Source organism: Saimiri boliviensis, chromosome X (genome assembly GCF_048565385.1).
Source record: "Saimiri boliviensis isolate mSaiBol1 chromosome X, mSaiBol1.pri, whole genome shotgun sequence".
NCBI lineage: Eukaryota > Metazoa > Chordata > Mammalia > Primates > Cebidae > Saimiri > Saimiri boliviensis.
The window spans coordinates 84,246,492-84,257,783 of record NC_133470.1 but is presented as its reverse complement, the minus strand read 5'-3'; the positions used below and the strand labels follow the sequence as shown (position 1 = coordinate 84,257,783).

The following is an 11,292-nucleotide window of genomic DNA, read 5'->3' as shown; positions in this document are numbered from 1 at the left end:
GGATGCTGCATGTCTGAGTCAGGGGGAGCCAAGCACACCCCAGGTGGAAAGGCCCAGGACCAAGGCCACCTTCTCCAAGGAGCCACCCACAATTCCAGCCCCACCGGGATCTGTCCCCTGGGGTGGGGGCAACAGGTTGTTGCAGGTGTTTGCTGGGTACGTACCTCAGCCAGGGGCCCAGGACTGGACTGCAGGGCTCCAAGCCCTGGGATGAACCCGACTGCCACAGATCGGGCCCTGCCAGGTGTGGCTTGGGGTGGGCAGCAGAAACGGCACTGCTCAGGGGCAGTCCCAGAGCCTGGGAGTGTGCAGCAGAGTGCAGCTAAAGAGCCAAGTGTCTGTGAACATGGTGGCCACAGCCCCGCCCTGGCACTGCCAGGCTCTCTTCCTCTTCTATAGGTCCATTTCCTGGTAGCTTCAGATTCAGCTCAAATGTCACTTCCTTGGGGAAAGCGCATCAAGCAGTGCTGTGTAACATCTTGCCCACGACCCTCAATAAGAACTACAGTTGCCACTGTGACCTCCTGAAACAAAAGTTTTACAAAACAATACTTTCCCCTACTACCCGCAGAGTAGGCTGCTATTTTCAATTCTATTCCAAAGACAGAAGGCCTGAAGGGAGGGAGGGAGGGAGGGAGGGAGGGAGTCTGGTCGCACCTGCTAAGTTAGTTCTGCAAGCCCCAGTTTAACACTGTGGCAAGGCACTGGTTGCCCTCTCTTGTCTTGCTGCCTGTGCTGGCAATGACATTTCACACCTGATGCCCCGAGGAAACCTCCCAACAGTCAGGCCCAGGGTCTCGTCTCTAGCGGCTCCATCCAGTGTGTGTGCCCGGATAGGGAGGCCACTTGCTAGATGAGAAGCCTGAGCTCAGGCCCAAGAGATAGCTGTACTGGAGTTCACAGCCAAGGCTATCCCTCAAGGAGGGAAGCCTGCCCACCCACAGGTACCGTAACAGGTTGAGGGAGCATGAAAGAGGAAGTGGCCGCTTGGCTGCATCTTAAGACCCCCGCTATGTTTGAACCCTTTCTTTGCACTCCTGCCCCTCCACACTCTAAACAGAAGCCGTTCTTTGTGCCTACTTTCTCCAGGTTGCAGTGAGGACAGCGGTTTCTCTTTTTTTTTTTTTTTTTTTTTTGAGACAGAGTCTTGCTCTGTTGCCAGGTTGGAGTGCAGTGGCACAATCTCAGCTCACTGCAACCTCCGCCTCCTGGGTTTAAGAGATTCTCCTGCCTCAGCCTCCTGAGTAGCTGGGATTACAGGCACATGCCACCACATCCAGCTAATCTTTGTATTTTTAGTAGAGACAGGGTTTCACCATGTTGGTCTCAATCTCTTGACCTCGTGATCCACTTGCCTTGACCTCCCAAAGTGCTGGGATTACAGGTGTGAGCCATCATGCCCGGCCTAAGGGACAAGGGTTTCTATAGCACCAGCCTTTCCCTGGTGAAGATCATAAAAACTAAAGACATCTCCTCACTTTGGGAGGCCGAGGCAGGTGGATCACGAGGTCAAGAAATCGAGACCATCTTGGTCAACAAGGTGAAACCCCGTCTCTACTAAAAATACAAAAATTAGCCGGGTGTGGTGGTACACGCCTGTAGTCCCAGCTACTCAGGAGGCTGAGGCAGGAGAATTGCCTGAATCCAGGAGGCGGAGGTTGCGGTGAGCCAAGATCACGCCATTGCACTCCAGCCTGGGTAACAACAGCGAAACTCCGACTCAAAAAAAAAAAAAAAAAAAAAAAAAGACATCTCCTTAAGTTGACGATGTTGGAAAACTGGAATTGGCTTCATTCCTGCTGCAAAGGTAGGCTGAATCTCCAATCAGCGACACCAACAGTAACAAGACGAAGCAGTGTTCTAGGGTATGAGTAGACTTTTCGTTAGCTAACTATTCACTATCGAAGACTGATTGTGACAATCTTCAAGACATTAATTTTCACAGTAATCATGACTTTTTGTGTTTGACCATCTGAGCGGATGTTCCAAAGCATTTGAGTACAAGTCAAAACCCAAAAGATCTTTAATATCCTTGAAGCAAAAGTTAAGTATTGTTTAGTATTAAGAAGATTCTGATCTTAAAGAAAACGTTGGCCGGGCATGGTGGCTCACACCTATAATCCTAGCACTGTGAGAGGCCAAGGCTGGCGGATCAACTGAGCCCAGGAGTTTGAGACTAACCTAGGCAACATAGCAAGACACTGTCTCTACCAAAAATGTAAAAATTAGCTGGGCATGGTGACGTACACTGGTAGTCTCAGCTGCTCAGGAGACTGAGGTGGGAGGATCGCTTAAGCCCAGGAGTTGGAGGCTTCAGTAAGGTATAATTTCACCACTGTACTCCAGCCTGGACCACACAGTGAAACCCTGTCACTAAAAAATAATAAAATAAGCCAGGCATGGTGCCTCACACCTGTAAGTGGCGGATCACAAGGTCAGGAATTCAAGACCAGCCTGGGCAAGATACTGAAACCCCATCTGTACAAAAAATACAAAAATTAGCTGGGCACGGTGGTAGGTGCCGGTAATCCCAGCTACTCTGGGGGCTGAGACAGGATAATTGCTTGCATCCAGGCCGCAGAGGTTGCAGTGAGCCGAGATTGTGCCACTGAACTCCAGCCTGGGTGGTAAGAGTGATACTCTGTATCAAATAATAATAATAATAAAAATTTTCAAAAAATAATTTTAACAGCTCAGTGAACGATCATCTACTTGTCCGTAGATACTGAGGAATGTTTCCATGTTGATATTTTTTCCTTGCAACTCAATCATGTTGGGATTGCAAGTTCTACAACACATACTGCTTGCAAGCCATTCCATCTGTAACGAGTGACTCAGTGTTCTTATTCTTGACTTAGAACTAGTTGCACCCAATGTTTCCTCTGCCTGCATTTCCCAGGAGGAACGCCCTGGAGACCCTCAGATGTTCTTGTACACACCCTTCCCAGACCCTCTGACAACTGCAAATCCCACCCTACCCTTGGCAGGGAACTCTCTGAGGCTGGGCCACAGCCATCCAGGTGATCATGTTCCATGAATGAATTGCTGTGCTTGGTGCTCTTGGACAAGCCTCCCCTGATCGTGGGGTCCTGACTCTTCCTGTACAAGTGGTCTGGAGTGGAGCTGCACCGCAGTGGGGCTGGACTGAAGCTCCAGGTACACACAGGGTGGGTGCAGGAGGACCATCACAGTTCAGCTTCCTGGTGCCATCTGTGGTGGGACCTGATTGTGTGGCAAAAGGGTGGGACATAAAAAGCAGAGTGCCAAGGCAGGTGCAGAACGGTTGGGGGGGGTGCTCCTTAGGGAGAAGGCAAATCTAGAATTCCTTGACCTCATAAGGAAACAGCTTGGATCTGCATGGGGAGGGGTGGCATGGGGGAGGATGGAGCAGCGCTTAGTACACAGAGGCCTCTGGGAGAGGGGCCAGGATTGCAGAAGGCTTGCAGAGGTGCTGGGGAATCTGATTTTGTCAAAACTAAAAAATCCATGAGGCAGACTCTGAGTAGCCAGAGTCCAAGTTGCCATCTGTCCCCTGAGCCCTGAAAGATGAGGTGCAAGCCCCTGCGCTACCGAAGGCTCTCCTGCTGCACACTGCCAGGCACCGTCTTCATGGACAGACACTTCTTCCCATATTTCTGGGGGCAGAGCAGGGCCACACCAACAGCGGTTCCTCTTTGTTAGGGTCTTTGTGTGTAGTCAAAACAGGGCCCCATCTCACTACTCCCCCAGCTGTCGACGTTTTCTCACCCCATGGGCAAACCTCCATGGACGACTGGTCTGTGATCCTCACCAGATGGGTCAGCCATTCTGGACATGACCAGAGTCCTCCCCTCTTCTGACTTTGTGTCCAGTCGTCATCCGTGAGACCACGGATGGCATGCCACATCTTCATGCTCCCAGTTTGGGGCCTGCCCAGTGAGGGGCACAGTAGTTGGTTCCATACACCCTCAGCTGGTTTTGTTTAGAATATGAATGTCACAGCTGTACGCGGTGGCTCATGCCTGTAATCTCGGCAATTTGAGAGGCCAAGCCGGGCTACTCACTTAAGGTCAGGGTTTGAGACCAGCCTGGCCAACATGGTGAAACCCCATTTCTACTAAAAGTACAAAAAGTAGCCAGGTGTGGTGGCATGGGATTGTAGTCCCAGTTACTAGGGAGGCTGAGACAGGAGAATCACTTGAACCTGGGAGGTGGAGGCTACAGAGAGCCAAGATCGCGCCACTGCACTCCAGGTTGGGTGACAGAGCGAGACTCTGTCTCAAAAAAAATAAAATAAATAAATGAGTATCACCTCTTTTCCATTCTGCGTAGGACAACCCTTATCTGATCAAGGCCCTGGGAATCCTAACCACAGTACAGGCTCCTGAGCAGGCCATGGCAGCCCTTCCATAGCTCGACACCCACGTCTGCCCCCTGCCGAGCTACGCTGGGCTCAGGGGCCATTCCGACAGGAGAGGAAGCCCCATTTCAGCTCCCGCCAGTGCCCCGGGTGAATGAACGGCACGAAGCGTTAGGCAGGCACACGTCATCTCTGCACACATTGCACAGCGCCCTCTGCCCGCGCTCACTGGCATGCTCGTTGGCTTGCCCGGGCCCCTTCGAAGGCTGCTTGCTCCTGGAGTGCCGGCGGCCTCCTGGCCCAGTGCCCCATTTCCTCCCGGGTGGAGCGAGGGAGGAGAAAGGGAAGCAGAGAGGGAGGCGGTGGGAAGCAGCGGGCATATGTGCACGGGCGATAGCCCTGCAGACTGGGAAGGCGGGCCCGTGGCAGGGGGTCTGCGGGGACCGCGTAGGCGCGGGCCTTGCCCCGCAGCCGCTTCTTGGGGGATGCGCAAAGCGCCCTCAGGAGTGCCTGGCCCGGGGCCAGCCCTCCCTTAGGGTTCAGATCCTTCCCGCCGCTGCTGGGGTGGCCGACCCGGATGCGGTCGGGGAATCCTAGGCCCTGGGGCCCCAGGAAGGGGGACGAGGGCGGGGAGAAGGGATGTGCAGGGACTGTGGGGAGCCCAAGTGACTTAGTGACCAGAGCCACCCATAGCGCCCACTTAGGCTACTCTCACTTCCCCGCCGGCAGATGCCGGGTCTCAGGCACGCAGGCCCCGCCCCTCTCTCCCGACTGGCTCAAGCCTGCCTCAAGCCCGAGGCTCAAGGTGACGTCTCGGCTCCCAGCAGCACCGCCCAGACTCCCGCGCGAGCCCCACCCCCCCACAGCTCTGGGCGTTAGTGACGTACGGGCTCGCGGCCCCGCTCGCTCCACCGCGAGACCTTCTGCTCCGCGCCCGCGCGGGCCCCGCCCCCTCCATAGCTAGCCAATCCGTGTGTTTGTGACGTTCGGCTTGCGGCCACGCTCACTCCCACCGCGAGACCGATTCCCATCGCCCTGACTCCCGGCGCGGGCCCCGCCCCCTCCGCCGCTAGCCAGTCCGAGCGTTTATGACGTTTGGGCTCACGGCCCAAGCCTCCCAGCTCTCAAGGCCCGACCGGTCTGCGCCTGCTGCTCCCGCTGTTAGGCCCCGCCCCGCACAGCGCGCGCAGCCTGCGGAGCCCGCGGCTGTGACGAGACAGAGATTTGGCTGTGACGCGAGCGCGACCGCTCCCGAGGCGCTCGTGCCGCCCCCGCCGTGATTCTCGGCAGCCGCTGCTCGGCCGGTTTTGGCAGGGGCCCGGCTTCCGCCCGCGCCCGCACCCGCCATGGACGACTACGCGGGTCTTTCGGATACCGAGCTGGCCGCCGTGCTGCGCCAGTACAACATCCCTCACGGCCCAGTTGTCGGTAAGCGGCGGCGGGCAGTACCTGACCCTGGGCCCCTTCCCCGCGCTCTGTGCCGCGCCCTCCCCTCTACCCTACCCGCGCGCCTTCCCCGGCTCGCGGCCCTGACCGCCCCGTGTCCGGCCAGGGTCTACTCGTAAGCTTTACGAAAAGAAGATCTTCGAGTACGAGACCCAGAGGCGGCGGCTCTCGCCCCCCAGCTCGTCCGCCTCTTCCTTCTGCTATCGCTTCTCTGGTGAGAGCCCCGCCTGTGGGGACCGGGCCTGGGATGCGGGAAGGACGGGGTCGTGAGGGTGTGGTAAGGGCGCCGGTCGACAGCGGCACCGGGGAGACGGGAGGGAAGCCTGGGGGGCAAACAGTTCTGTCACCTCCTTTCAATCCAGACTTGAATTCGCCGTCAGTGGATTCAGATATGTATGATCTTCCCAAGAAAGAGGACGCCTTACTCTACCAGAGCAAGGGTAAGGCAGGGGTGGGGTGGGCACGCTGGCACCTTCACCTGACTGCGTCAGGGACCCCGCTCACAGGGAGCACCTGAGACCTCAGCCCCAACCACTCCAGCAGCCTTAGGAGGGAGAAACTGTCACAGGTCCCGAAAGAGATTCAGATTAGGTCCAGCAGGCCAGGCGGGGCACACCGATGCCCCCTCTGCTACCGCTGCCCCCCTTCCCAAGGCTACAATGACGACTACTATGAAGAGAGCTACTTAACTACCAGGACTTATGGGGAGCCCGACTCTGCGGGCCAGTCCAGGGGCTTCCGCCAGTCTGCGACTTCACTCCCAGATGCTGACACTTTCCACCACCAGGTGAGCCGGCTGGCAGGTGCCCTGTACTTGGGTACAATCTAGGGGACGGTGGCTGTGTTTGGATAAATTCAGGGGGCCACTGGATACAAATGGTGGCTCCTGTGCCTCTGGGGAGACTCTGGCTCAGCAGACGCCTGTTTGGCCAGGTCCCTACTTTGGGGAGCCATCAGAACTATGACTAGAGCACCCTGGTCTGCAGTCTAGGCTCAAGCTCTTCCTGAGACTCCTGAGGGCAAAAGGGAATAGTGGGGCATGAGCACAACTGGCAAGGCCCCACAAATAAAAGGCTGAACACCAAGAGCCATTCGGGAGGGTATGGGTCTCTGGCCTCTAACCAAAGGTCAGAGGGCACCAGCTGGGGAAGTTTGGACTGACGGATATGACAGGGCCGCAATGGCCCTGCCAGTCAGTCCACTCACCCTGACTCTCTTCTGCAGGTGCGTGATGACAATCTTTTGTCGTCTTCTGAAGAGGAGTGCAAGGATAGGTACATACAGGGCACACCCAGGAACAGGGGCTGCTTCTGAACCCAGGCTCCTGGCCCACCTGCTCCTCTCTTTTGCCTCAGGGAACGCCCCATGTACGGCCGGGACAGTGCCTACCAGAGCATCGCGCACTACCGCCCTGTTTCAGCCTCCAGAAGCTCCCTGGGCCTGTCCTATTATCCTACCTCCTCCTCCACCTCTTCTGTGTCCTCATCTTCATCTTCCCCTTCATGGCTTACCCGCCGAGCCATCCGGCCAGAAAAGCATGCTCCTGTGGCTGGGCTGGGCCACGATCGCCAGGTCCCGCTCTGGGGCCAGCTGCTGCTTTTCCTGGTCTTTGCGATCTTCCTCTTCTTTGTTTACTACTTCATGCAGGCCGAGGAAGGCAACCCCTTCTGGAGGGAGCCCTGAGGGTCTGGGCTTCAGAGCCAGCTCTTCTGGGGAAATCCTGGCTGACTGCCTTAGCAGTGGGGGTGGGGGTGGGGGTGGGGGCTTTTGTGTGTGTTCTTGCTTGGGGGGCGCTGGCCTAGCCCAGAGTAGTGCTTGCTCTCCTGCCTTGTCCCACCAGGGAGGCAGCAGACTCAGGCCCTCCATGGTCTGGGGGACCTGGGTGTGCTTTCCTCTCCAGCCTCCTGGCCCTGCTTAACTGTGACCCTTAGGGTCTAGGAGGACAAGGCCTCGTTCCATCAGAGGAGAACATGGTTATTGTTGTCATGCATGCCTTCTTTTAGTTGTCATCTTGTTGAGGGGATTAACCGAAGGCCATGACTTTGTTTTCATGGACACACAATAAAAACCCCATTTATTTTTAATGTGTTGGCTCTTCCTGGAGGAGAGGGTTGGGTTGCCATGGCAAGGGCCTCTAAGTCTTGGGGCTCAAGGATTGCCATTGGCCTTGCTGGATCTGCATTTTTGCTTTGGTCTGGGGATAGGAATCAACTGCTACCCAGAGATGTTTGTGTTTTGTTTGGGACTTTTATTCCCTGACTCATTCCCCAAAGCGCGTGTAACTGCTTATACATATAATTCTGGTACAACAAGGCATATACAGATAACCCACTTGGAAATTCAGGCAAAGCTGCATGCACGCTACCAGCAGTCTGCAGGTGTTTTAACTGGAAAAAGCTGAAGTCCACCCCATTGTCCAAGAGCATGGGGACGGAAAGATGAGGCATCTCATTGGCAGATCATTCTCAGCTCCTGGAACTGCTGTTTAACATGGGAGAAAAGCTCCAAAGGCCCCATCATCCCTGGGTGGTGGAATTCACCGGCCTATATTCTCACTTAACTGCCAGATTTTCTGCCTTGGGTATGTATTTCATCTTCAAAGTTTTTATATAACTTTATATATATACATACACACATACATATATACACACATATATACACACATATATATAAAGTTTTGAGATGAAGTCATGCTCTGTCACCCAGGCTGGAGTGCAGTGGTGCTATCTTGGCTCACTGCAACCTCTGCCTCCCGGGTTCAAGTGATTTTCCTGTCTCAGTCTCCCTAGTAGCTGGGACTATGGTTATGCGCCACCATGCCTGGCTAATTTTTGTATTTTTAGTAAAGACAAGGTTTCACCATGTTGGTCAGGCAGGTCTCAAACTCCTGACCGCAGATGATCCACCCATCTTGGCCTCCCAAAGTGTTGAGATTACAGGCATGAGCCACAATGCCCACCCAAACTTGACATATATTTTTAAAAGTGGAAAGCAGGGACTAAAGAAACCCAAGACAGAATGCCACATGTTGCTGTGCATGCCCGACTACGCTGCCGGCAGAGGGCGGGAAAGCAGAGGGGCCGTCATCCACTGCACACAGGAAGGTGGAAAGCAGAGGCCCAGCAAGGGGTGGGGTGCTGGCATCAGTCCCCCTCACCTTTGGTTGGCTCCTTGCTGCAGGTAGTGGGACAGCCTGGCCTCTCACTTGGCACAACTCCCAGCAAGTGCCTGCACATGTGCCCAAGAAGCCAGGGCTGGGGCTGGGAGCTGCTCCTGACCATTTATCTTAGCTACATCCTAGTCTCACTTATATTTTTGGTCCTAAAATATTGCATGGTCCTTGTGCATTGAAAACATGCAGAAAAGAGTGGATCACTTCTAATTTTCTTACCACTCACAGTTTTAGCCTTTCTTGTTTGACTGCTATAAGCTCCTGCTACCTGGCTCACCCTCAGTGCCCAGGCACTTGCTGTGTGGACTCTCCAAGCCCCTACCCTCTGCCCCTCACCATCCCAAGCCCAATGCAAGGGACTGATGGCTGGCCCTGCAGCAGGCGAGAGACCTGGATGGTCCATGGCGGGTGGTAGATATGGGCAGAGGATGCCACCTCCTCACAGGTCTACCTTAGAGACCTGATGGTCCCATTCATGAACCTGTACCTGGGGGCAAAACAAGCAGTCAGTTTGCTACCGCCAGGACCCTAGAAGGACACAGTGACAGAGCCTCGTGTTTCAGCAGCTGATAAAAACCAAGTACATTTACAGCAAGAACCGAATTCACCTCAGTCCAGTTCCCCCAGGAAGCACTCTACCTGGGACTGTGGCTGGACTGCAGCCCCGTGGGGACTGGACAGAGGCAGATGAGGCCTAGCAGGGACCTAAGTGGGACCTGGGGTGGTGGCAAGGTTGACATCCCAAAGCTCTGGAGTAGTGGCCGGTGTCAGGGAGATGGGGGATGTGGAGTTGGGCTTGGGGCATCCCAAGGAGGAAAAAGAGATCTGGGCATCAGGACAAAACAGTGCTTTCTAGGCCTTAGGTCAGGTCCTGGATCTGTTCCAGGTGAGGAGAAAAGAGGAAGCTGGGTGTGCTTCGCACCACTGTGGTGTGTGGCATGAGGGAAGAGGGAAGGAAGGAAACAGCCGCCACCCCTCACATACCTTGCCCCTTTTCATTCATTCCAAAAGGGCTCCCAAGATTGGATGGAAGAGGGCTCCCAGAGTCCCCACCCCAGTTCCCCAGGGAAGGACAAGCGCTACGAGACTCCTACCCTAGGTCTTGGAGACTCCCCCAGGGCTCTGCTCCTGCCACCTCCCTGAGCTCCCCCTGGACTCCTGAGGCCTCCCACTTCGGCTTGGTCACCAATCCCCAGGGCTCCGTGGGCCTTGGAGTACTCCCTGTTCCAGTGCTCCTCAGGGCTCTGCCCACCCAATCAGGTAATCTGTCCAATCCCCAGGGCTTCAAGCCCCACAAGGGATCCCAACTGCTCTGGACACAGCCAAGTGCGCTGGGTGCCCCAACCAGAACCAGGATTAAGAAGGTTCCATGGGCCTCAAGGGGCTCCAGGCCTCCACTTAAATATTCTCCAGAGCTCTGAGAGGCCACTGTGGCCCCACTTTAAAAAGCTTCCAAGGAATCTGGGGTCGTCCACAGGGCTCCAGCAGTGCTTAGAGACACAGCAGGGGGCAGCAGCTGCCCAAGGTCCCAGCAAGAGGCCACTCTGGGCACTGTACAAGAAGACTCTGGATTTTTTTCCTTCCCTGCCACACCAGGAAAGAGAACCAGCTGAGGGGGCTAGGGCAGTGTCGACGTGGCCAGCGGAGAAGGGGACTCTGTCGAGGGCCCCACAGGGCCGGGGTCCAGAACCCATGGTCCTGGCAAGGCCCTCAACCTCAGCCCCAAAAGGTCCAAAAGAGGTGAGAGCACAAAGGCTGGTCAAGAAGGACACTTGCCTTGACCCTCATCTGGGGTGGAGGTAGGAAGGGTGTCTGCTGGGCCACCACCACCTTCAAGAAGAGAACACCAGAGGTGTAGAACCTGTGACTTCATGAAGATGGCCCACCTCTGATCTCTGATGGCCTAAAAGACAGGAAAATGCAAAGGAGCCCTCCCCGATTTCCACCTGGGGCTGGGCTGCTGGCCCCAGGCTCAGGGCATGCATCCACTCACTGGGAGACACGAGCAAGCAAGATACAGAAAGGGTTAGTCCCACCCCCAGCCCTGGTCACTCTACTGCTCCCACTGGGCCCAACGGCATAGAGGCAAAGGGGCCAAGCACGCTCTGGAAGCCTCTAGAAGCCACCAGCTGAACGGGGGTGGGAGGCAGCAGAGCCAGGCCCAGAAAGATCCAGTGCCAGTGGGGAGGACGACAGGTGCCCCTGAGGCCCCGACCTGTCGTCGGCTCAGCGCACGGTGTGCCCAGGACTCTGAACCTTTGGGGCGCCGCCTCCTGCCACGAGTCGCGAGTCACCCGGAGTCTCCTGCCAGCTCCCTGTGGCAGCTCCATCGCAT

At 55.9% G+C, this 11,292-nt stretch overlaps 2 protein-coding genes across 2 annotated transcripts in view; both read left to right on the top strand.

Annotated features, from left to right (window-relative positions):
* RPL10 (ribosomal protein L10) overlaps positions 1-11,292 on the top strand; it is a 36,523-nt gene that overhangs the window by 3,760 nt on the left and 21,471 nt on the right. The window lies entirely within an intron of this gene.
* EMD (emerin) lies at positions 5,349-7,869 on the top strand. Its single transcript, XM_003943906.4, has 6 exons — positions 5,349-5,767; positions 5,892-5,999; positions 6,148-6,225; positions 6,439-6,572; positions 7,010-7,059; positions 7,141-7,869. The coding sequence occupies exons 1-6, from the start codon at positions 5,686-5,688 to the stop codon at positions 7,466-7,468; spliced, it is 780 nt and encodes a 259-aa protein (XP_003943955.1). The 5' UTR covers positions 5,349-5,685; the 3' UTR covers positions 7,469-7,869.

Coding starts and splice junctions, on each gene's coding strand:
- EMD (XM_003943906.4), top strand. CDS start 5,686: ATGGACGACTACGCGGGTCTTTCGGATACCGAGCTGGCCGCCGTGCTG. Junction 6,000..6,147: donor CTTCTGCTATCGCTTCTCTG/GTGAGAGCCCCG, acceptor CTTTCAATCCAG/ACTTGAATTCGCCGTCAGTG. Junction 7,060..7,140: donor GAAGAGGAGTGCAAGGATAG/GTACATACAGGG, acceptor CTTTTGCCTCAG/GGAACGCCCCATGTACGGCC.